This window comes from Patiria miniata, unplaced genomic scaffold (genome assembly GCF_015706575.1).
Source record: "Patiria miniata isolate m_02_andy unplaced genomic scaffold, ASM1570657v1 HiC_scaffold_30, whole genome shotgun sequence".
NCBI classification, from domain to species: Eukaryota; Metazoa; Echinodermata; class Asteroidea; order Valvatida; family Asterinidae; genus Patiria; species Patiria miniata.
In genome coordinates this window covers 657,823-682,404 of record NW_024037070.1, presented here as the reverse complement: position 1 = coordinate 682,404, position 24,582 = coordinate 657,823, and the positions used below count along the sequence as shown (strand labels likewise).

General features: G+C 39.9%; 1 protein-coding gene across 7 annotated transcripts in view; it reads left to right on the top strand.

The window, feature by feature from the left end:
* The window catches only part of LOC119739373 (centrosomal protein of 55 kDa-like), a 41,609-nt gene extending 26,269 nt beyond the window's left edge, over positions 1 to 15,340 (top strand). For 6 of the 7 annotated variants that reach the window (XM_038214295.1, XM_038214297.1, XM_038214293.1 and 3 more), the window contains 4 exons: positions 9,937 to 10,108; positions 12,654 to 12,742; positions 13,858 to 13,941; positions 14,495 to 15,340. In XM_038214295.1, coding sequence (XP_038070223.1) covers positions 9,937 to 10,108; positions 12,654 to 12,742; positions 13,858 to 13,941; positions 14,495 to 14,722 — 573 coding nt within the window. In that variant the 3' untranslated portion in view covers positions 14,723 to 15,340. Of the gene's footprint in view, positions 1 to 9,936; positions 10,109 to 12,653; positions 12,743 to 13,857; positions 13,980 to 14,494 lie in introns of all 7 variants that reach the window. The other variant, XM_038214299.1, reaches the window with a different exon arrangement.
* Positions 15,341 to 24,582: the final 9,242 nt, after the last annotated feature.

Below are 24,582 nucleotides of genomic sequence, written 5' to 3'. Positions count from 1 at the left end.
CCCGCTGACCCATATAGCGCAGCATGATTTTCCACATGGCGCAAGCTGGGCCAGTACTCCAGTGGACGGCCATGTATGGTGACATTGTTTTTGAGGGTGCATGGTTCGTAAATTTAAGAAATGCAAACCTATTCGCAATCACTTGTAAATCCTGTAATAATATTGTTTAATATCTCATTCAATGCTGTAATAAGTGGCAGGTTTGGGGAAACTGGAGAACATTAAAAAAAATCCCAACTTATTTGGCCTATTTTGCCAATGATTGCATGGAAATGGAAAGCAAGGAAATGGAAAGCAAACAACGATCTAAAACGACATTTTCTTGAAAATGTCTTTTTTTTTCACAAAAATATGGTGAATTAAATAAAATGAACTCATTTAATTGTATCCAGTGGCATTTATTTCACTTAATCTAGCAAAATTGAACATTTGCTTGGTCCAGCATTAGGCCGGATTTCTTGAGTCTATTAAGCAATTCATTGAATGTTTGAACATGAATTTCCCAAGACTGAGTATGAATGAGGATGTGGTCGATGTTATTGCTTACATGAATCATGTCCTTGAGTAATGCATGCATGATGCGACTTAATGTAGCTGGTGCATTTATAAGGCCGAATTGCATTACCGTGAATTGATACAAGCTATTTGGGGAGAGGAAAGCAGTTTTGGGCTTTGCTTCACTTTTCATCGGAACTTGCCAGTAGCCCTTTCAGATCATTTTGGTGAGGTAGTGGCATGTCGACAACTTCAAGAAATTCTGTTCTTGATTTGGGATAGGTTCAGCTTCAAAAACAGTTAGTTTGTTCAATTTCCTCAAATCTATGCAAATCCTATTTGTACTACTGATTACTTCACTAGTAATGCATTTAAGGAGAGTTGGATAATTTGATTATTCCCATTCGAAGCATGTTGTCAATTTCGATGTTTACAGTGTCGACTAATGTGTGAGGAATTGGATATGGCTTACTGCGAATGTGATCATTTGATTCTACTTTGATGTCCTGATATCCTAGATTGGTTTTGCCAGGTAGATCGGTGAGAGCTTCACGAAAATTATTCAGGACACGTTTTACTTCTGTAATTTGGTCTGGTGATAATTCTGTACTAATTTCAACATCATCCATGGTTTCTTTAGCTTGCATTGGTGGTAATTCATGCGTGTCTTCGTTATCAATCTTTGCATCATCTACTGATTCATTTTCAAGGCAATCTTCTTTGCATTCTGTGGCCGACACACAAACTTGTTCGAAAATGTTATCAGGTTTTCTGTTTTTAGCCAGAATAGCGGGTGCGACCTTTGCTCGGGAGATATATTTCTTAAGCAGGTTTGCGTAAAATAGCTTAAAGGCTTTCCATTGGGATCGATGCGGTAATGTACTTTACCTACTGTTTCAATTAGGCAGAACGGGCCTTTACATTGTAATTACAGTTTGTTACGATCAGTGGGCAGAAGCAACAAAACGAGGTCATCTGCTTTGAAGCTGAGCGGTTTGGTCTTTCTATCGTAATACCGCTTACTTTTTGCCAATGATGCACGTGTCATCTAGCTGTTCGCATAAGTCTACAACATAGTGATAGCAAAGGCGTCAATTTGAGAACTCAGTCAGTAAACAGACTCAGCTAGTCAAGTGCAAATTAATGTATACAAATTTATTTACACTCTCAAGGTTCACTCATATACACTATTCTTCATTTACAGTTCTCTTCAATATTAAAATCTTTATGTTACACTTTTCTCCACTTGTTCAAAGACTTAAAAGTGAACCGGAATTTGAACGCAACGACACACTAATAATAATCCAATCAAATCAATACACCAATAAATCAACCAATCACTAAGGAGCTCCAATTACAAATCAACCAAGTTAATAACTAACACATCAATGAAATTCAATTAGCGACTACACCAAGAACCTTACACCAAAATTAAAGAAATTCAACTCACTCTGCCAAAGGGCTGAGCTACGTGGCCACCAAGGCACAATCCAATTAATATGCCACCAAGGCAAATTTCAACAAGAAAATATCAAAATATGCCACCAAGGCTAAACAATCAAATTACAATACGCCACACAGGCAAAATACAGGCAAATACAACACACAGGCAAAATACGCCACTAAGGCAATTTACGCCACTCAGGCAATTTATAATAACTAGTGCAGGGCCCGTCAAAAAATGCACCTGTTTGGTAGGGGCAATTTCAAAATGCTCATATCATGCAAACAACGCACACGATTAAATTGTGTTGTTTTCACAGGTTAAACTCACACTCATAGGTTGAGCGCACTTTGTACATGTCGCCAGGCCATCCCCGGCACTGGTATTCACCCATACGCCCGTGCAGCTACTCACGTACGTGAGTTCCAGAAATACTCTGAACAGTAATTGCCCTACAATGCGTGTGCCCATCCTTTTTCCATTGTTGCGTCATATTAAGCATGCGCACTTTAGCTCAAACATGACGTAAACAATTGAAAAAGACTGCGCGTGTTCTAGGTATATAATCTGCCACGTTGAGGCTAAAAAAATGCTGCTTTTTTGCAGCTTTTTCGAGAACCGCTCGTCCAAACAGCTTTAAACTTTGCACTGCACATTCTGGTGTCCCGAGCAGTATGCCTGCCAAAATTCAACTTCAAAAGGTGCCCGGTTCTGGAGATAATCGACGGACAGACAGACAGACAGACAGACAGACAGAGATTCCTGGAATTATAGTAAGGATAATAATAATGAACACTTGGTAAAGTGCCAGTATCCGCCAGGCATGATACATGCGCATACATACAAAGAAAAACATTAATTACAAAAACGATGTAGAAACAGATGGGTTTTGAGGTTAGATTTGAATGTAGACAGGGATTTCATTTGGCGTAGTTCAAGTGGGAGATTGTTCCAAAGTTCCGGGGCAGCATGAGCGAAAGACCGTTGACCCCACGAGTGATTGGTACGAGGGACAGTCAATTGATGTAGTTCTCGTGAACGAAGATTTCTGACTGGGGATTTCTTTACGCCACTAAGGCAACAAATTATGCCACTAAGGCAACAAATTACACCACTAAGGCAGAACACGCCACTCAATATTCAATGAAAAATACTCACTAATTCTGACAATACAAAATTCCCAAAAATAAACTTAACCCTCCACCGAATGTTCAGTCTGTTATCTTGGGTCGGCTAGTGTCCACATCGGATGTGCAGAACCATCATGTAGCTGTAAAAGCACACAGAGAAGCTAAGCCTACAAGCAGAGTAGCCACGCCACAAGCAGACTAACCAGGCACATCACAGGTCACAAAGCATCTTCCCCCGTCATGTACTGCACCAAGATGAGACATCTGGTAGTAAACCACCACATACAAGGGCCCACTGTAAAATTAATAAATCCAACGCCAAAATAGTTGTGCATTTGCAATACACACTTACAATAATACTAAACCATCAGAAATATACAGAATCGATTAAATCTGTCACCTAATAAAAATGCACTATTCGGATGAGCAGTATCGACTATTACTTCATTCAAACTCTTCAACCAAAAAATTACTGATAGTAATCATGCACCAGCTCCATACATCACTGAATTGAATATTTTCTAAATGCACTTCAAATTTGATAAAGGAAAACAAAAATTCTTCTTACAGATTTTTGGCCTCTGTCGTTGCCAGCAGTCAGTCACCAGCCCAAAGTCAAACTGGGGAGTCTAACGCACTCCCAAAAGACGAATACTTGTCGAGCAAGCAAAATCGGGACAAATATTGCAGAACCCGAAGAGCAATTAATTATAAGGCTCCGATGAAAGTGTAGAAAAGCTTGCTAAAAATTGAAAGAGCTTGACCACTGGGGATGTTGCAATAGCAATAGGCAGCGAAACAACTGACTATAGGTCACGTATGTTCATAGCCTATTGCCGGTGTAGTCACTTGGGGGTTACTTGCTGCACATGCAGAGTGTGACACATCCACTAGTCTTCGCATGTTGGCGACATTTTACCAACATATTCTGGCGCTATGGTGGCATAAAATGTCCACAATTTCCATTTATGTGAGTTTTCCCAAAGTTATACCCCGAAAAGATATACTCAAAATAAGATTCCAATAAAACTCGCCATATAATCAACTGGGCTACATTTTTTTAAAAGGAATATTCGTTGACCTATTCCATAGGTCTCCCTTATTCCTAAAACTCAGATTTTTAAGGAAATCAAAATAAACATCCCATTGTGTATACTTACCCTCTGGAGTCTAAGATGCATGGTCCAAATTCGAGAGCCCTACACATGTTCCTTCAAATGCAAATCAATGACATCACGGCATAAAATAAATATCTAACACTTGAAAATCCAGCAAAACAAGTTTGGAGGGGGGACGAAAAAAGGGGGGGGGGGACAAACGATATGATATCCCCCCCCCCTTAAAAAGTGGGGAGGCAGACTTGTCCTCCCCCCTCCCATCCCCCACCGATTGACACCCATGAGTGATAGGTTGTCCTAGTTTCTTCATTTTTATCAATACTACCTATCCATAACGCTTTTAAAATCGACATGGGACTTCGAATTGAACGTCCGTACAATAACTCAAACAGGGAAAATCCGGTGCTTTCTTCCGGTGTGTCACGGTGTGCAAAGAGCAAGGGCGCTATGTATATATGTCCCAATTGCCGGGTTTTTGTGCACATATGTAGTTCAGCATTTGTTTCTTGACGCCATTAAAACGTTTGCCCGTTGCAAGACAGATGATAAAGTGTTGTGGTAAATTGGTGAACTGAGAGCAATCAACACATTTCGCGCATTAAATCTGCAGTGAACTGACTACTTTGATCTGTCAAAGTCTCATTTGGGATACCTACAGTGTGCACACATTAACCAATAGCTTCTGCTACTGTAACTGTTTGTATGTTAAGCAAAGGAATGGCCTCAGGGTAGCGAGTAGAGTCATTGACTACCGTTAATATCTATCGAATTTCATGGTCTTAAATTGGGTGAATCGGTCCTACCATGTCTATGGCAATGCAATGAAAAGGCGTATCGATTATGGGTACTTTGCCGAATGGGACTTTGGTCACTCTACACTTCTGTATAAATCTTTGACAGATTTTGCACAATGTATCGCATCGCTTTACATCGGCTTGAACCCCTGGCCATAAGAAGTTAGCTATAGCTACTCTATCCGTAGTTTTCTTTGCGCTTTGATTTCCACCAAGGATACCTTCATGTGCGACTTTCATGGCGTATTTTCTGAACTTTGTATGAACTACTAATTGATTACACGGTTGACCAAATTTGTGACTAGAAGATTGAAATTCCCGATATAGCAAACCATTGATTAATGAGAAAGTGTTCTAGAGACATTTTTAGTTCATGTTTCGTCTTTCCTCGCTAACAGTTCTCTCGGATATGGTTAAGTGAGATATCATTTCCTGTGCAAAAAGTTTCATCTGCTTATGATCATCATCATCATCATCATCATTTTCCAAATCCATCAAGGGGGACGTTGAGCTGCCCAGACCAAGCGATCAGATGCAGACTGCCACAGCTGTTGTGCACATGTCTCATGGTCAACTTCTATCTGTCGCACCCAGGTGTCGGCCCCTGGGTCTCTTCCATGCAATGTCAGGGTGGAATCCCCCTAGTACATCTACGCTAAGCTTAAGGGCGGCATGGGCTGGCGTGTCATCCGATAGCCGTCGGACATGACTGAAGAGGGAATGACGCGTCGGTAAGATGGTAGCATGGATATCCTCGAGACCAGTGGTCCCCATGATAGTGTTGTTGGCGACAAAGTCGGACCACCGGACACCAAGGATGCACAGTTGGCACCTCATATTGAAGGCTTGAAGCTTTCGCCCGTCCTGGGTTAGGAGCGTCCACGTCTCCGACCCATATAGTAGTACGGGGAGGACACAAGTCGACTTAAGTTGTATCCTCAGTTTCGTTGAAAGGTTAAGGCATTTGTCCCGCCACATCTGGTCCAGTTGACCAAAGGTTGAAGAAGCGAGGCCTATACGTCGAAGGATGTCGGGCAATGAGTAGCCCGAGGAGCTGATGTCGCAGCCGAGATACCTGAACCTCTCCGTGATTTTGACAGGCTGGCCCATGACAGTGGCTGGGGCGAGTGATGGACCAAGGCCTGTGCAATTCTGAAGCTTTGTTTTGGCCCATGACACATGCATCCCCATCGTCCTGGCTTCTTCTTCAAACCTCTAGAGTGAGATAGGCCACTGGTCAGGTTTTCCTAAGAACAGGGCGTCGGCGTCGGCATAGTCCAGGTCTGTGAAGGACTTATCTCCCACTGTTATACCAAGATCTGACTGAGGGCAGTTTAAAATCCAGTCGATGGAACAGCAGAATAGGGTTTGGGCGAGAACGCAGCCTGACCTGACAGTGGAGGTACTACCCTCGTGCAGGGCCTGAAGCAGGAATGGTGGGACTCCGGTAGCTTTCAGGGCATGCCATAGAGCTTTCCGGTCTACCGAGTCGAAGGCTGCCTTGATTTCTAAATAGGCATCATGAAGAGATCTCTTGAACTCACAGTTTATTTCAGAAAGAAGTCGCAGGGCGAGCACTGCATCCATTGTTGACCGGCGCCTCATAAAGCCAGACTGTTGGGGGCGACGGTGATGGGTGAGTAGTGGTTCTAAGCGATACAGCAGGACATGGCTGAAAACCTTTCTTGGAACTGACAGCAGTGTGATGGACCTGTAGCAGACCCGTGTGGCACGGGGTTGCCTGCATGTGCACGCATGCGCCCGTGGGCGCACGCAAATCGGAATTAATCCATGGGCCTTTTATCTAGTTCGACAATCACAATCAGTGCTTTGCGAATCGTACCATCTTCAAGTACACAGATTCTATTTTGCCCAGAGGAGACTAAATCGTATCTAATTACTACAGTGCTACAACCAGTGTTGCGTAATATGGGGACATGAGTGCCATCAACCAAACCTCCGATAATGAGCATGTTTGCGGGTTCGAAATGTTGAATGTACGCATCTAACTCATCTTGTGTTTTATCAAAGGAGGGTAACTTAGGGTGCATGTGTGGTGTGCCAGATCCAAGTGGGGGGGGGGGGGCGAACAGGGCCATGCCACACCCCCCCCCCAAAAAAAAACAGAACCCAAATTGTTTTTGTTTTAGTGACGTCACAATAATAGGCTGCCACTACGTACACCATCATCTTTTCACCAAAATTGGTTAAAATTAGATCGCACGACAGAGCATCTAAAATCTATTTTTTTTCCTGCGCCGTGAATTTGTGGACCCATTTATTTGGGGACATTTTGTTAAGTTAAACACCCAAACTCGGAAGAAAATTCCTAATTTAGCTTCAGTTTAGTTAAATACGCGTTTATAATTCCAAATTATTATGTCAATCATTTACAAGATCCTGAAAACAAACTTACTTTCAATCGTAACTTCCAAACTATTGTACCAATCAATTACAAGATCCTAAAAAAAACATGTGCAGCTGTTACTTCCAACTTATTCCTTCAATGAAAGACTGACACGTTATTGGTTAAAAACTTTCAGACGATTTCATTAATAATGCGGGGTGTATGGATATATCCCTTTAGCTCCCAGGAGAATAAAGTACTCATGAGTCTCGATTACCAGGAGCATTTGGAAAAATGTCACTATGTAAGCGCCCTCCTACTTTATGCATGGAGGACAGAGCCCATTTGCTTGCCCAGCAAATGTAAACAATATGTGAACTTCCAAACCACCTGCATGTTTATTCAATGTTGTTGGAAATAGGGCGTGCAGGCAAACTGGCCAATTCCCCTAGCAACATTGTTTGGGGGGAGGGGGGAGGAGGAATAATGTTTATATTTACATAATTGAGTACATTTGTCGTCTGTTTGATATGCTTCAAGCATGGAGTTACATACACCATGCAGTTCAACCATGCAGTTACATAATGCCAGAGAGACATTTCGTCGAGAGGGGGCGCTATTTACATTTTCGCAAAAAGCAGAATGGCTTGGTGCCAAAAGGAAGAAGTGGCGTCGACTTTTTGTGCCAAAAGGAGCCCATGGGAGTGAGAGGGTTAAACAAAATAAAACAACATGCCAACCCCCCCCCCCCCCCCCCCCCCCCCCCGCCGCTTTTTTACGGAGGGCAAGTGTCCGAAAAAAACATGTCTACATTTCGGCACGGATGTGCGGTTGCCCCCCCCCCCCCAAAAAAAAAAAAAAATCAAAAGCTGGATACGCTGCTGATCGTCCCCTCCCTCCTAGCGTTAGAAGAGCCCAGACCCTGCTGGATTATGACCTGAGCTTCCTACCAGTCGCTTTAAACATCTGGAATAGGCTTCCCCCTGATTTCTTTGGGCAGCCTTGAGAAGAGGGAGCCCAGTGTATTACATAATTCCCTGCTTCATGTTTCATAGTTCAGATTAGGCTTTCTTCATTAAAATCCTATTAGTGCTGCTGTGCGTGCTCCTTGCTGTTGTTTTTTTTCATGTGATTTTGGATTACCCACTGTCAGCGATTTTTGTCATGATTGACCGTAGCTGGCGGGATAAGGTTGCGTGTAAAAAAACAAAGATATATACCCCCAATATTTTGTAAAGACTGCCCTTTTCCTTTCAAATGCCCTTTTTTTCACCAGCACTTAACCCCCAATATTTGTAAAGAGTGTCCTTCTTTTATTTAACAAGTGCCCTACTTTCCGAACGAGTGCCCTTTTTTTTCTGAGCAATTGGCTTTTTTTTTTTTTTAAACGGTGCCCTTTTTATGCCATCGGTCATTACGTGTGCCTTTTTTTAATTCCGCTCATAAAAAGCATAATTGATTGTCCATTGGTAGTGTGTATAATCGTCGGTTTTGAACAGCGCCCCCATCGACAGAGGGTACCAGCCCCTCCCCCCACCACTATTAAATTTTACAGAGGCCAAGCGTCCGGAGAAAGAAATGTTTCTACATTTCAGCGCTGATGTGCAAGTGCCCTTTAAAAAAAAATTGTTTACCCCAATAGAAATGACCATGCTACGCCACTGCCCCCCCCCCCCTTGTGAGTCTGGCGCCACCACTGACTATTGTTTTCAATACGTACACTCTAGACTGAAGTCAATAAAGCGTCCCATTAGTCCCTTTTAAAATATTCATATTGCTTTGGATCCAATAAATTCTGATGATCTTTAGAAAAAACAATACCTGTAGTTCAAAAATGCTGCTTACAGGTTTCACATTTTTGCATTTATTTGTCACAGGATAGGGTAAATGTCCTTGGATTTTAACAAATTGTTGCCTGATTTATGGCTTTTGAATTTTGAGCAGGTGAAACTTGGAAATGAAGTAATCATTAAAAGCAACACAATATGGCTATACTACCGTGACATGCCAGGAGTAGGTTTCTGAATAAGCTCTATGTTTCTTTTAACAGAAGGCGTAGCCTTAAGGCTGAAAAGCAATTGCCAATTGAAACAAATGACACAACTCAACTCTCAATATTTTGTTTCATTTTTTATTCGCAATTTTGCACATACAAAATGAACAGTGATTGCCAATAAGCCATATGATGAGAGCGTAGTTTAAGATTGCCTGAACAGATCGCCTCAAAGAAGAAAGGATCTACTAAAAATTCAGGATGTTGTCTGTCAGCTGCCGCAAGTTTCCTGTTGATTGCAGGCATGCGATCAGACTGCGATCAAGCTGGAAAAACTGATCGCTTGGCAATGTTTGTTCCTTGTAAGATGTCCGATGTGACTAGGCCTCAAACTTTCACAGATTTTTTTTAAGTTGGTGATTTAAAATGCGTGCAGCTGATGATTTGAAGATATAGCTGTGTGCACTAAAATTTGAGAACAAAACATATGGGGCACCATAAAATTCTAGCATAACAGGCTGCCCTTGCAAAACACTATTTGGGGAAAACTGGATCATGTTTTTCCATAGTTTGACTTTTGATGGTGAGGAAGTTATGTATGTATTTTGCCCTCAGCTTATTGGTGGTATGACTGTTGAAGCTGAGCATCTTTGTTCTGATGTTGCTATGAAAAGGCAAGAATTAGAAGAAATAGGACTGCAATTAATAAAGGTACAAACACAGTGTGAGGAGCAACAACAGAGCAGAAAGACCATCACAGAACTACAGGCACAGATCAAAGAACTTGGTAAGAATTTGCATCAAACTGCCCCTGCTTTCTTGCATGAATTTGAAATAATTCAATGTTTGCTTCACTCTTGGAGTGCAAATTTCCAATTGAAATTGAATTGAGTATGTGGAAAATGTGTTCGTATTTTGCAGTTTGTCATTAACCTTTCATTTGTCTTCTCCCACACAAAACTGGTGAGTGAGAGCACATGAACCATTTATTTTTCTCCCAATAAGATGTGTGTAAGTTTATCGCCTCTGAGGTTTTTTTTGGCAGTTGTGTCTGGTTAATTTTGGTTGCGCAAGTAGAAATATGTTGCATAAAAAATTCGTATTTCTGAACCTGTTAAAATGAACATTAACACTTAAGTTGAGAAGTGCTTTGAGAAGTGAATGCTGTATCAGCATAAGCAGGAACACACACTGAGCTCCGTGGTATTCAATGAAGGTTCATGCTTACACGGCCAAAGTAGCGTTATCATTTTAAAATATTGACAAGTAGACACCACTGATCATTGAGAACCAAGCTGAGTGAAAATCATCCACATGGAAATGATCGGTAAGTGACACTGAGCGTGATGGCCAGAATGGCTGCCATTGCCAGGCTTCTGGGTGTTAGCATTTAACAGATACATACCTTATATCTAAAGTGAGAACATTTCCGCAAGAATCCTTTTTTATTTATCACATCAACATGCGAAGCATTAACAAAACTTTGATTTCATTAAGCATTCCTTATACGAGATTGATTACACTTTTCATATTATTAGCCAAACAGAAACATGGCTTCATGATGAACCCGATTCAATGGTTACTGTCCTGGGATATAATGTATCTTGGTTGGTATCTTGGTTGGTTGTTCTCCTAAGGACTCCACGGGGGAGTATAAACAGGAGGCCAGAAACACTGTTAAATGTTAAATATAAAACTAGAGATAACAAAGCAGGTGGAGGGGTAATGCTTACATCAAAAACTATCTTTCTCACAAAATTAGATCTGATATATTTCAGTCTTCTGATTACTTTGAATCCCTTTTTAACATTAACAAAAACATTGTATTCTGATTAATATATAGACTGCCGAGCTCATGTGTATGAAATTTTACTGCGTATCTTGATGCCATTGTTGTAAGAATAACCCTAGAGAATAAAACTTGTTATATATGTCATTGATTTCAATATCAATTTATTAAATTATGAATGTCATAATCTTACTAACAAATTTCTGAACATGATGCAGGGCCTACTCTCATTTCACCCAACAATGATAAGCCAACTTTTATATGGCTGCCATAAAACACACATAAAACTTCAACCAATTTTGTCCTTGGGGACATTTGATTTTTAAGCTCTTAAAAATGCGCCCAAAAATACCCTCAACCCAATTACTGATACGAACAATGCTTAGCAAATACAAATTGGTCAGATTCCAATATGGACAGTAGAGCATGACAGCTTCAAAAACACATGCGAAATCTATGCACCAAGTTTTTACTTGTAAAATCCCATAACAACAGACTAGTTATTCGTTAGATGGAATTTTGCGTGGGGTGATGTATATCAAATTAGGTTTCGCTCTTCACCGACGTATAAACACTGAATACTCAGTGTGTTACAGACTAGTTATTGTGATACTTTAACTGATTTAATATTATTTTAACTGAATTAGACAAAATACTTTGTAGACAAACCCTCCCTTATAGTTATCTGATTTTAAGAATTTATGTAAATTTGTTGAGAGTTTACCGTGAATACCGTGAATACATGTACAGTGTCATGACTGTAGTTTAACGGCTATTTCATTCCGTGTCAAATTGCTGCTTAAAAAAAGTTTAGTTTCGGGGACTTGGCCAAGATCAAGCTGAAGCTATCTGCCAGCCTTCGCCATTTATTATGTTTGTTTTGTAAAGTCCCTTTATTAAAAACATAATGCAAATTATTGTAATTATGATGAATAGAAACAAATCAAATCAAATTGAGTTTTGGTTTAGTTCAGCAGTTTGGGTACAGCTCTATTCTTAATCATCCCATAGTCCCAAGCTACATGAACCCCACTCTGCCCAACATTTTTTTTTCAATTTAGAAAGAAGACCAACCTGTGGGCCTTGTGATGGTATATTTGACAAATAATGAGAAGCATGGACAGGCATTTACAACCCCCACCACATGAAACATGGCAGCACACATAAATGTAGTCACATTTAAGAATTAACTTGGGTGAATCTGAGGAAAATTTTCCTGAGATCAGATGTAAGCAGTAAACAAAGTAATGCTGACAAAAAAAAATGCTGTGACAGGTAAAATGTGAAATATACAAGGTAAACAACATGAATAACCCTGAAAAGGCTACTAATAGCCTTGCAAAGCAACTTGGATATATTTGTTAGTAGCTGCTCAAGATATCAATTGACAATATCCCTGTGTATAGTTATCTCAATAAATTAATGATATTTTAGTTAGATTGATCCTTTCTGTAGTTGTCTCTTTGTTTTTATTGTGTTGCTTGTTGATCAGTGTTTGCTGATGCACTGATTTTTTTTTTCCCAAACAAAATTCACTTGCCAGAGAGTGGTAAAAAAGAGCGTCTGGAGGAGAAGACTAAGCTTGTTGAAGCGCTTAACTTCTCACACTCGGAGATAAATTCTTTCCGGAAGGTAAGTAAGCTTCAACTCTTGGCATACTGTGAGCTGAAATATTGGCTCAAAATTAGACCTGTTAAAAACAATGAGCCATTCAGGCAAAGAAAGTTCTCAAAAAGAAAGAAATGTGCGATTAGAAATTATACTAGTACACACATACTGGAAGTTAAAGAAATTTAGTAGTAAACTTGTTTGTGTTCATTTTAACGATCTTTCCAACTTTTATAGTTTTGTGGGAAATTGTTTTAGAGCCTAACAAAATCATATACCAAGTGAAAGTTAGGGTGCTCCTTCAAATAAAGGTGAGCTCCATAACCCAGTGGCAGCGGAAAAGGGGCACTTGCTCAGTAAGAGCACATCAGTGCTGAAATGTTGACACATTTTTTTGTCACTGGACACTTGGCCTCCATAAAATAAATGGGGGGGGGGGGGGGGGGGGGGGCTGGTACCATCTTTCAAAATAGGGGGCGCTATTCAAAACCGGCCATTATGCAAAGTACGCATAATGTGCCCATTTGCAGGGCGCATTGTAAGGGTTTTGGGGCTTGGTTTGCATATTCCCCGTTCATATCAACTTTCTATACCATTTTGGGAAATGGTTACTGAAAACAAATTATCCGAAATTTATGCTTGAGGGTGCACATTTATGTCCACAAGAGGGGAAACTGGGTAAAATTTGGGGGAGGGGAGTACCCTGCTCCCCTCACCCCATTCCTCCGCCCCTGTTCCAAACATTTTTTATCAATCTGGAAAAAATTGATAGTTTTCATGTGGGAATCTGTGGGAGAAAGGGCAACTAAAAAACTGCCAAAGTTGTTTCTTGAGCTAATGATCTAAGAGTTCACACTATATTACAAAAAGAACAAGTTATTGTGCTAATATTTCCCTAACATTTTCCAAAGTATTTAAAACTTCCTGTCTTATTAAATTAATAAAAAGTAAAAGAAATAATAAAATCTATCTGTGTCGTGTACAAAAGTACAACAAAAATGGAATGGCAATTGTGGTTCAGATATTAACTGCCATTTGATTGAGTGAAGTAATATGCATTTCATCTTGTGCTTTAGATTTTTTTTCCCCCTTCAAAATATGATTTTCATCAGTTCAATCTGTCTGTGTTGATTTAACAGGAAAAAGAAAACGTTGAGAAGATTTTATCAGAGACCATGTCACAGCTTGATGAGGCCAACGATAGACTGTACCAAGCCAAGCAGGTAACTGTCAATATAGAGAAGACTCCAGGAACTTGTTTGTGAGTCCCCCATATCTATTCTCAAAAGTGTACATTCCTGACACAGATAAGACTGACAGATAATTTATTTAAGGAAAAAACAAAGAACTGATAGCTGATGCATAGTTTGGGTACATATCATACAAAGTCAGCTTTTTAGGAACATATTTATCCTTTCATTTGACCTGGCTCTATGGTCCATTTGAAACTAAAATTACTACCTCAGCCAGCTGTCAATATTTAAAAAGCTCTGTGATGGTTTTGCACACTTATTACACATATGTTATTATAACATATAAATTCTGTTTAAATAAGTTAGGTTGGCCTGTCATACTCAGCACAAGGGCCAACGTGAACACATATTTCAGCTATTATAGCAAGTTTCACATTGCAAAATGTCCAAAGTTTAACATATTTAGTGAATTTGTTGTGCATGTTTCTCTGAAGTATGAACCAGCCTTAAATCTTGATTTTTCATTATACAACATTATTTATTTTTAACATTTGTTGTTTAATCTTATTTTCAAATTGTGTAGAGGTTCAAAAACAGACAAACAGAGCTGGAGCAAGAGATAAAAGAAGCCAATACGGCCACTGATGAGCACTGCTTGCAAGCAGATAGACTCAGTCTCAAACTCAAGGAGGTCACCCAGCTATATATCCAGCTCCAGTCACAGGTCAGTAGAGCATTGGTAGTCACTTTTGTCTGCACTTCTGTATGGCATTATTCAAAAAGACTTCACAGTTACAAAGTCAAATATTAGTTCACATTGGGATCTTGTAAAATGGTTTTCCTCTGGCACTTTGTCAGAGAAACCCTGATATTTATTGTCAGTCTTCAATTAATTGTGATATACAGTGAAATCTCGATAAGTCAAACTCTGATAACTTGAAAATCCCTTTAACTCGAAGTAAGAACTTATTCCCGTCAAAAGAATAGCAAATCATGTTTAAAAATGCCTGCACTTACTCAAAATTTCGGACCGAAAAAAAAAAAAAAACGGTTAAGTCAAACTGGATATCACCAGGTGCAGAAATAAACTTGCGTAATTAGGCCACAGAAGAAGCTGGAATCTTTTTGTTAAGTTAAGAAATCTTCCAGGACCAAATCAATAAACCCAAACTCAGGTGTAAAAAAGCAACAAAGATGCTATATTGGCGTTCATAGTATCCTTGAAGCAGCCTATTCACTGCAGTAGGCCTACTGTGCAACCCAAGTGAAGCAAGGGCGGAAATCGCTCCTTGAAATTATTCTCCCCGAAATTATATTACTCACAAAAAGTCACAGGCTGAACGCACAACTTTCCACTCGTAATATTGCCATGGGGTATGGCAGCCATAGCGATGTCATCGCAAAACTTCTGGATCCTGGCTCTCTGCTTGCGTTATGAATGCGCGCGGCTTTTGGTTACCAGCGAAGCAACCAACCCCAGTAGGCTGGTTCCAAATAGTCGACTAGCGTAGTCAACCACCGTCGACTAGACAGAGTTCGGGCAAACGTTAGTTAACCATTGGTCAACTATAGTCCTTGCGCGAACTTGGCTTTGGCTGTCCAATGGCTGGCTCCTAGGGGTGGCCACGTGACCGCACTGGAAAGCACGCCTGGTTTTCGATTTAATCTGATACATGGCTGGCCCAGCCACAGGCTAGCTGCTGCTTGCACAGTAGAGTGCCCTCTATCGATCAAATAGGACCGGTCACATGACCACACATCGGGAAAACCCTGAGCGTGGTGCTTGCAAAATATTGCAAATGCTAGCGACTAGACATCGACAAACGACAAGGCAGCCTTTATTGCGACGTAAAAAAAAAAAATGGCTCCGGCCCCCCCCCCCAAAAAAAACACACACAAATTTTTAATGTATGTAATTTTAATATTAGTTTTTGTAAGTGATACAAAAAAGGCAGCCATCACTGCGTACACAACCCCACAAAATTCAACAAAAGTAATACATGCTTTTCATATTAAATTTGGGATGTAACATTTGTGGACCCATTTTTTTAGGAAACAAAATAATGTTTGACCCCCCATAAATGTTTTCTGGATCCTGCCTTGTGCCCTGATAAATGTATAGATGAGCACACTAGACACTTGTCAGGGTGCATCATATCTTAAATAAATGTGACACCAAAACTTGCCAGAAGGCCAAGTGTCCGGAGGAAAAAACCTGTCTACATTTCAGATTTGTTTCGCTGATGAAACCCCACCCCCCTTCAAAAATTCCTGGATCCGCCCCTGAGTAGTATTGATAGTACACAATCTCCGTCTCTGAGTGACTTTATTCATTTGCCTTATTTTTAATGGATCAGTGTATTGAAAGATTACACTCTGTGCCCCAGCAAAAGTATGTAATCAGGACAGGGCCATGTTACCCACTAGGCACAACATGCACTGGGGCTATGGCCTTCAAATCAAATGAACACTTCAAAACATAGAGGTACCATTCAAACAGCATTCCATCAAAGGATCTTCATTCTCCTACTTTAATACAATCACAAATTGGAATTTTGAAACTGCCATGCTGTAGCTATATGCCCCATTGAACGAATGTGTGGTTTCCTCAGTCTGTAATGTGATGTTGTTTAGTGACTTGTTATTCATCTAATCTAGAAAATGACTAAGTGAATGTAACCTTTTTGTCGATGTGATGACTGACTTTTCAGGAGCAAGTAATTATGGCGTGTCAAACGTTGCAATATTCAATGTTTTACAATATATATGTTGGATGTTCAATATGTGTTTGTTATCTTTTACATTTATGTGCGATGTTCAAAATAAGTGTGCGATGTTTTTCATTATGTGTGCAATGTTTAATATATGTGTGCGATGTTTTACAATATATGTGCGATGTTCAATATATGTATGCGATGTTTTACATATATATGCGATTTTCAATTTGTTTGACGATATATATGTGCGATGTTTTCAATATTATGTTCGATGTATTGCATTAAATGTGCGATGTTTTTCGATACAATTGTGTGCGATGCTTTACAATATATGTGCGATGTTCAATATATGTATGCGATGTTTTACATTTATATGCGATTTTCAATTTGTTTGACGATATATATGTGCGATGTTTTCAATATTATGTTCGATGTATTGCATTAAATGTGCGATGTTTTTCGATACAATTGTGTGTGATGTTTTACAATATATTTGCGATATTCTCAAATATGTGAGCAATGTTTTACAAATATGTTCGACATTTCGAGCTATTTGTATTCGATGTTTCATCGGCATGTTTGCATTCGATCTTTTGCAATATGCATTTGATGTTTCACTTTTCATTCGAAGTTTCGTTAAGAGTCACAGTCTCGTTACAAGACCGCGAAAGTCTAACTATTTTGCCTAAAGTCAGTGTATGAGACGTCAGGGGATCGCGTAAGTGATTAGAGCCAGACCTAAAACCGGAATTGTGGGTAATTCTTTAAGCATACGCAATGCGTTCATCATTGTTTGGGCAGTACCCCCAGCTGTGCCTGTACTACCCATAGTGTTATGTGCATCATCTATGCATTGAGGAGTGCCTGACATGATGGTCTGAGTTCCAAGGCCGATGTCCACCTGTCCCGTTTAATGATCCAGTTACATGATAATTTGTTAGCATAAGCTGATAGGCGACAAACGAAGTTATGTAATTCATTGGCTTATGTGGCACACGATGGAAGTTGTGTGACATTTGGGCCGAAGATAGATTTTTTTTTTTTTAAACTTGACAATATTAATATTCAGTGCAAGTTTAGTGAAGTACCAATTTAGACTTATTCTCAAGTTGCACTCTTTTTTGTAGTACAAAATGTCGAATATCCGAGCGGCACTGAGAGGGATTATAACTTTTATAAGGCCATGATATAATATGGCCGATACTGACTACAACCACAAACAAGTTAATATGTCTGAAAAATTTCATCATTATGATTGCTTACATCATTAGCAAGGGGCTCTGTGCTTATCGGCAAAATGGGTGCGTTTTGGGCGAGCACTGTGTTCGGGTACAAACCCCAGTTCGTTTGCTATTTTTGCAATATTTTCCCGTCCAAAACAATAGCTGAACCCGTTATCGGCCGCGGCTGCCTTATCAGACCTCGGCGATGTGCGGGGCGCAACGAACGGCACGTACGTGCACACTGATCAGCGGACCGCGCCTGTCAGCACGGGCCGGGCACTCTCACCAGACTCTGGGCCCTCGGCCTCAGAACGTGGCCCTTCCCGACCCGATTGCTCTGTGGATTTGAAAGAATTTCAAAAGGGCTTGCCAGTGCGTCGATTTTTTTCGGGGCAGGATTCTATTTCATTCCCCTTTCGTAAGATGATTTAACACACAAAAAAACAAAATTGTCTCATTAAAGATGGAACACATTCATTTCAAAGCTGGAAATCCATAATTCTGATGAACGATGTATTAAATTAGTTGGACTGAGACTGTTTAGATACCAAATTATTCGGGGCGCTAATAAATTAAACTTTAGATGTGCCTTAACCCATCCATTGAATCTAGACACTTCTGAAATTAGTGATGGAACAAAATCGTCTGACTGAATTACTGGTTTTCATTTCACCCAATGGCAGTGAATGTTGAAAAAAGCCGAATCTCCGTCTCATCATAAAATTAATCGGGCTGGGTTTACCAATGCACCGATTTTCTCAAGGCACTTATACATTCTTTTTCCTACCCCCTTTCGTAAATGATTTAAAAACAAATTAAAATTGCTGTCATTAGCGACGGACCAAGTTCATTCCAAAGCCAGAGATCTGTTCTATCCGCGATAAAAAAAAATGGGTGTTCAAGTGCCTGGATGTAAGCCTCGATGTGAAATGAGTTGGGCTGAGACTGTTTTGATACCGAATTATTCGCAATTCGGGGCGCTTATAATTGAAGTTTGTATGTCTTTTCTCTATGCTTTACCCATCTATCGATTTAGTGAAATTTTGCAGACATAGGCCTTATGGGAATTTTCTTTTCTTTGTCGGCCGTATAATGGTCTCAATCCCTCTCGGCGCAACCGTAATCCTCCCAGCTCGAATTTACAACACTCGGATATTCGACATTTTGACATTTTACCCTTTTGTACTAAAAATGACTGAGAGTAACTTGAGAAGAAGTCTAAATATGTATATTTCACTCCTTGCACTAAATATTAATCCATAAAGTTTTAAAAAGAAAACATTTTTTTGCTAAAAAATATCCTCAGTCTCTCACCATAGAGTAAGGAAGCCCTCGTGTCTGCCACTTATTTAAAGCCAACGAATTCTGTAACTCTTATCTCTTGTTTATACAACACTCGGTGGGCTGTTTATTCGAGAATTACGATGAATAAACTGCACCGGGTACTGCGCGGATTGGTTTTATAGCGCCATGCTAACAACATAAACATCCAAATTACAAACACATGCAGATAGCTGGCGGTACTGCCCAAACAATGATGACTGCTTTGCACATGATCCAAGATTACCCACAATTCCGGTTTTTAACCATTTAGGTCTGGCTCTAATCACTTACGCGATCCCCTGACGTCTCATACACTGACTTTAGGCTAAATGTTAAGACTTTTGCGGTCTAGTAACCAGACTGCGACTCTTAACGAAACATCAAATGTAAAGTGAAACATCAAATGCATATTGCAAAAGATCGAATACATATACGATGAAATATCAAATACAGCAGTAAAAACACCAAAATGTATTGCTCGAAATATCAAACATATATTTGTCAAACATTCGCTCACATATTTGAGAATATCGCAAATATATTGTAAAACATCACACATAATTATATCTAAATCGTTGCACATTTAATGTAAAACATCGCATACATAATTGAAAATATCGCACATATATTGTAAAACATCGCACATATATATTGAAAATCACACATAAATGTAAAACATCGCACATATATTGAACATCACACACAATATTGAAAAACATCGCACACATATATTGAACATCGCACGTACATACTGAACATCACACATAAATGTAAAAGATAACACACAAATATTGAACATCAAACATATATATTGTGAAACATTGAATTTTGCAACGTTTGACACGTCATAAGCAATGACCAAATATGAGATTTTGTCACAATGCGTGTATTTTGACAAAATCCTTTATACTTGGCAAAAACAGGTCTGCTATTTCTCATGGTTAAAAGTTAGTTTACTTTACAAGTTACACTGTCCTGTGTAGTAATTTTTGCTGTCTCCAACAGCTTTCATAATTGTTGGCATATTTGCTCTGTTTTTACATTCAATCAGCCCCCCTCTGTGGCAATTAAAACACTTAAAAACTTGGGGTAGTGCAAAAGTTGGGATCCTGAGCAGGATCCTGGCACTAATTATTCATAGATTGGACCAATCACAGCCAAGAGTTTTGACCAATCACAGCCAAGAGTTTTGACCAATAGCAGATAGATTGAAGCACTAATGATATGCAACAGTGAAACAATGCATGCACATGTACTGCATGTGCTGTGTGGGTCATTCTGTCACAGCACTTTGAGCAAGCTGGGTCAATTTGCCCACCACCACCCCAGCTCCTGCCTTCTCTTGCAGGTTTTCATTAAAAGTGGCGTTTTAACAGGATTTGAAGACAGCCATCTCCGAATACATAGGCCTACATGATTGGACATGTATCATTATTGTTATGGTTATTGTCACCAGTTGATATTGTTACGGATATTGATGAGTGTTATAATACACTGTGATATGAACTTTGTAAGGGGTCAGCCATTCTCTCTTATGTACCCAGGGGTTTGGGTGTGCTGTATCTTCCAAAACACAACCATGGCTGTCCCCAAAATGTTGACCAGATAGTTTGGTTCTGGCATGATTACTCCTGGGCCTGGGTGCCCATTCAGTAATAATTGGCCTGGGTGCCAAATGGTAATTGATGTACATGTACATTGGACCTGGGTGTCCATTGATTAATGTAGTTGATATGCTTGTGCCTGGTAGCCCATATATATTATTCCTGATGCCAGCTTGCCCAAACAAATTCGGTATCTGGCAAATAGGTTTCAATAAATTGCTTGAAGCTGTGGCAAGACACACAAATAATTATGTTTTGGGTTTCATTTATTAGTGAGTCCGAGTAAAAAACATATATATAAAGACATAAATAAGTAGATCTATGTCTGTTCAATGAACAGAACACAGGGCTTTTCCGCATTTATGACGATTTTATAAGATATTTTTGTTGTCTGTGTTGTCAGGCAAATTCGGATTCATTTTAATGTACATGTACAAACAAAGTTCAATGACTTTCCAGGTCTTGTAGTTATCTAGACGTAGGACTTTAAAATATGGATCTTTAAGATTGCATCACATGATTTCATGTGAAAAATGTTTAAAACTTGTTTTAAAAACTCAGTTGATGACGTCATTTCAAATTTTGCATAATAGTACCATTATTTACCTACCCAACAAGTTTCACAACGATCGGACCTACTCTTAAATGTGTTTTGAAAAATCACATTTGTATGCCCCGCGGCGAAGCCGAAGGGGCATACTGTTTCGGCCTTGTCCTTCCATGGATGGGTGGGTGGGTGGGTGGGTGGGTGTGAGGCCGGGTGTGCGTGTGTAAACACCAGCAATCGTGGACTAGGGACAAAAGGGTTAGGGCACAAACAAAGGGTCCACGATTGACCGAACTTCCACGATCTCTTAATCGTGTACAAAACCAATGAGAGCTGTTGCTAAAAAGTTTAAGTACAAACAAAGGAATGAGGATTAGGGACAATGGGGTGTCCATGATTGCCGGTGTTCACACATGTGTGTGTGCGAGTATGTAAACACCGGCAATCGTGGATGTAGGACAAAAGAATTGGGGTGCAAACAATACGATTGACCGAACGTCCACGATCTCAAATCGTGTACAAACAAAGAAAAGAGGATTAGGGACAATGGGGCGTCCACGATTGCCGGCTTTTACACGGGTGTGTGTGTGGACGTAGGACAAAAGAATTTGGGCACAAACAAACAGGGCATTTGTGTTTGTAAACACACCTGACTTGTTTTTTTAATAATGACGTCTTGATGAAGCCTCATTTCTTGCATTCTCCATTTTTATTTTTATTTCCAAACCAAATCTATGAACAAATTACCTTGTTTTAAGCATACTTGAAATCAGCGAAATTATGTATAAAATAAAACTTTTGTTACTTCAAATTCCAGAGAGGCCTGATAAAAATTGCAGCAATTTTAAATACATTCGGTAAATGCAAATTCGCTTAAGCATTCTCAATCTTTAGTAATGACAATACCGAACGCCAATATTATGGTTTGCCTTTTTCCGACGTATAGACACTGTTTACTCAGTGTGTTACCTCCCGAGTGAACATTGGAAAAAATCGTTCGGGTGGGACTCAAACCCACGACCTCCTGCTTTCTAGTACAGACGTCTTACCACCTGACCACTGAGCTTGCGAGATCAGTTGGCTGGTTCGAATCTAATGTACATAATAGCAGTGGGTACCGCAATTACACTATTCATAAGATGAATTTGCGTCGGGGTGATGTTAATCAATATTAGGTTTTGCCCTCCTCCGATGTATACACACTGTATACTCAGTGTGTTACTGAACATTTTGGCAAGGCGTGGTTCTAGAGCCTTTATTGAAGGGGGCTAGCAAGGGTGGATCCAGAAAGTTTTGCAGGGAGGCGTGCTGAAATTTAGACCGTTTTTTTTTCTCCAGATACTTAGGCCTCCGATGATCAATAGGGGGTGGTTTGACGCAACCCCCCCCCCCCCCCCCCCCCCCGGATCCGCAAATGTTTGTGTGTGAAATGAATGAACAATCGTTACCGGACTTGAGGTACCGAAAAGTCATTAACAAACAGTGGATCCGGATGGAAGCACGTCCCACAAAAAGGTACCGAGCGATACATGTACCAAAAGTGTGGCCGGCGGTCGGCTGTGCGTGAGTAAAAGCTGTCTTCGTTAGTGCCCGTACCAATACTACTGCACTGCATGCATGCCACATTACGTGAACAGCCCTTTAGAAAACCTAGATGGAATCACACATACTTTTCAACCCCAGTGGGGAGTCCTTGAGTAAACACACTTCACCCATGTCCAGCAAGATAATCCCCCTAATCACTTAAATAAACAACCTCCTGTGGACAACACAGCTGGCTGGGTGAGTGTTGGAACTACTTTCAATATGACCACATGGACATGAAAACAAAATCACGACCAGCGGTAATAATCGTTCTCTGTCATTACTTTATGGAATTTAACCGTTCAAAAAAGAAAACAAAATAACATTTCACACACGTAAATAATAAGATATTTATATGAATTTATATCAAGGTATTTAGTTGCAAAATTGTAAGCTGAATCGTTCAGGCAGGATCTCTTATCACACTCATTATAGGATTAGTGGTGATAACAATCTTAATCCCCTGGGGCACACATGCACTCTCCCTTTAGAAAAGCTCCAAAAGTATGCGTGAGGACCTGACCAGTTGGTAGGTTTGGTCGGGTCGGCTCCTAAAGAGCTGGATCCGTCATGCACGCACACTTGTGGACCACACCATTTGTGGTAATAAAGGGTTGTACTTTCTTGGGAACAATAATTACCAATATTTCTGCTGTTTCAAAAAAAAACAACTAATACTTTTTATGGAGTCCCAAACATTTCTTTATTGGACAGTCAGTTGGTCAATGTCACGATATAATATTTTCTGGAAATGTATTAAAGAAACAATGTAAATGGGGGCTAAATCACCCCTTACGAACTGAATGGATTCGTCCATAAAAATGCATGCATCGTGTTGACTGTTTTCGAAGAAAGTACGATCGAAAACTTGATTTTTTGACGTAAGTACTCATTAGTTATCATAATTATTTGATAAGTTTTGTTGTAAAAAATGACCTATTTATTCTTAGGACAAAACAATCCAGCATCTGTTGCCACAAAGCAAGATTTGTAATGCTCCAGTCAGACGACACATGGTGGGTTGCAAACTTTCTCAAGTGCTGCAGGAAAATATTGTCATTCGCTGGCACAGGCTGCCGGGCCATGTACTAACTTTTTTTCTGAACAAGTTGCCTTTTGAAAAATATATATTGTCCGTTAGTGTTCGTACTCATCAGTTTTAAACAGCTCCCCCATCGATGGTATGAGCCCCCCCCCCCCCCACCCACTATTTGATCTTAGGGAGGCCAAGTGTCCGGAGAAAAAACATGTCTACATTTCAGCACGGATGTGCAAGTGCCCTTTTCAAGACATTTTTAACCCCCCCCCCCCTCAATAAAAATGGCCTTGTGACGCCCCTGAGTCTTGTTAGCCGGCCCCGATGCCCGGCGATCTAGATGCAGGGTGTCAACTAGTTCCCAAAATCAGCCAAAATAATTTGGATGGTTCTGTCTTGAACTCAATAGATAAATAAAACAAAGAGAAACAGTTTTAACTTCAAAACGAAAATATCCATTTAATCCCAAAGAAAAATCTAAATAAACTGTTACAAAAATATTTACAGAGTAATCAAGTTAAATCAGAAGATCTTCCTCAAATCAACAGAACTCAACAAACTCAAGAATGATCAACAAATTTAGGATTCTCTCAAAATATTAAACTCCAAAGTGAACGCAATGAACAGAAAATATAAC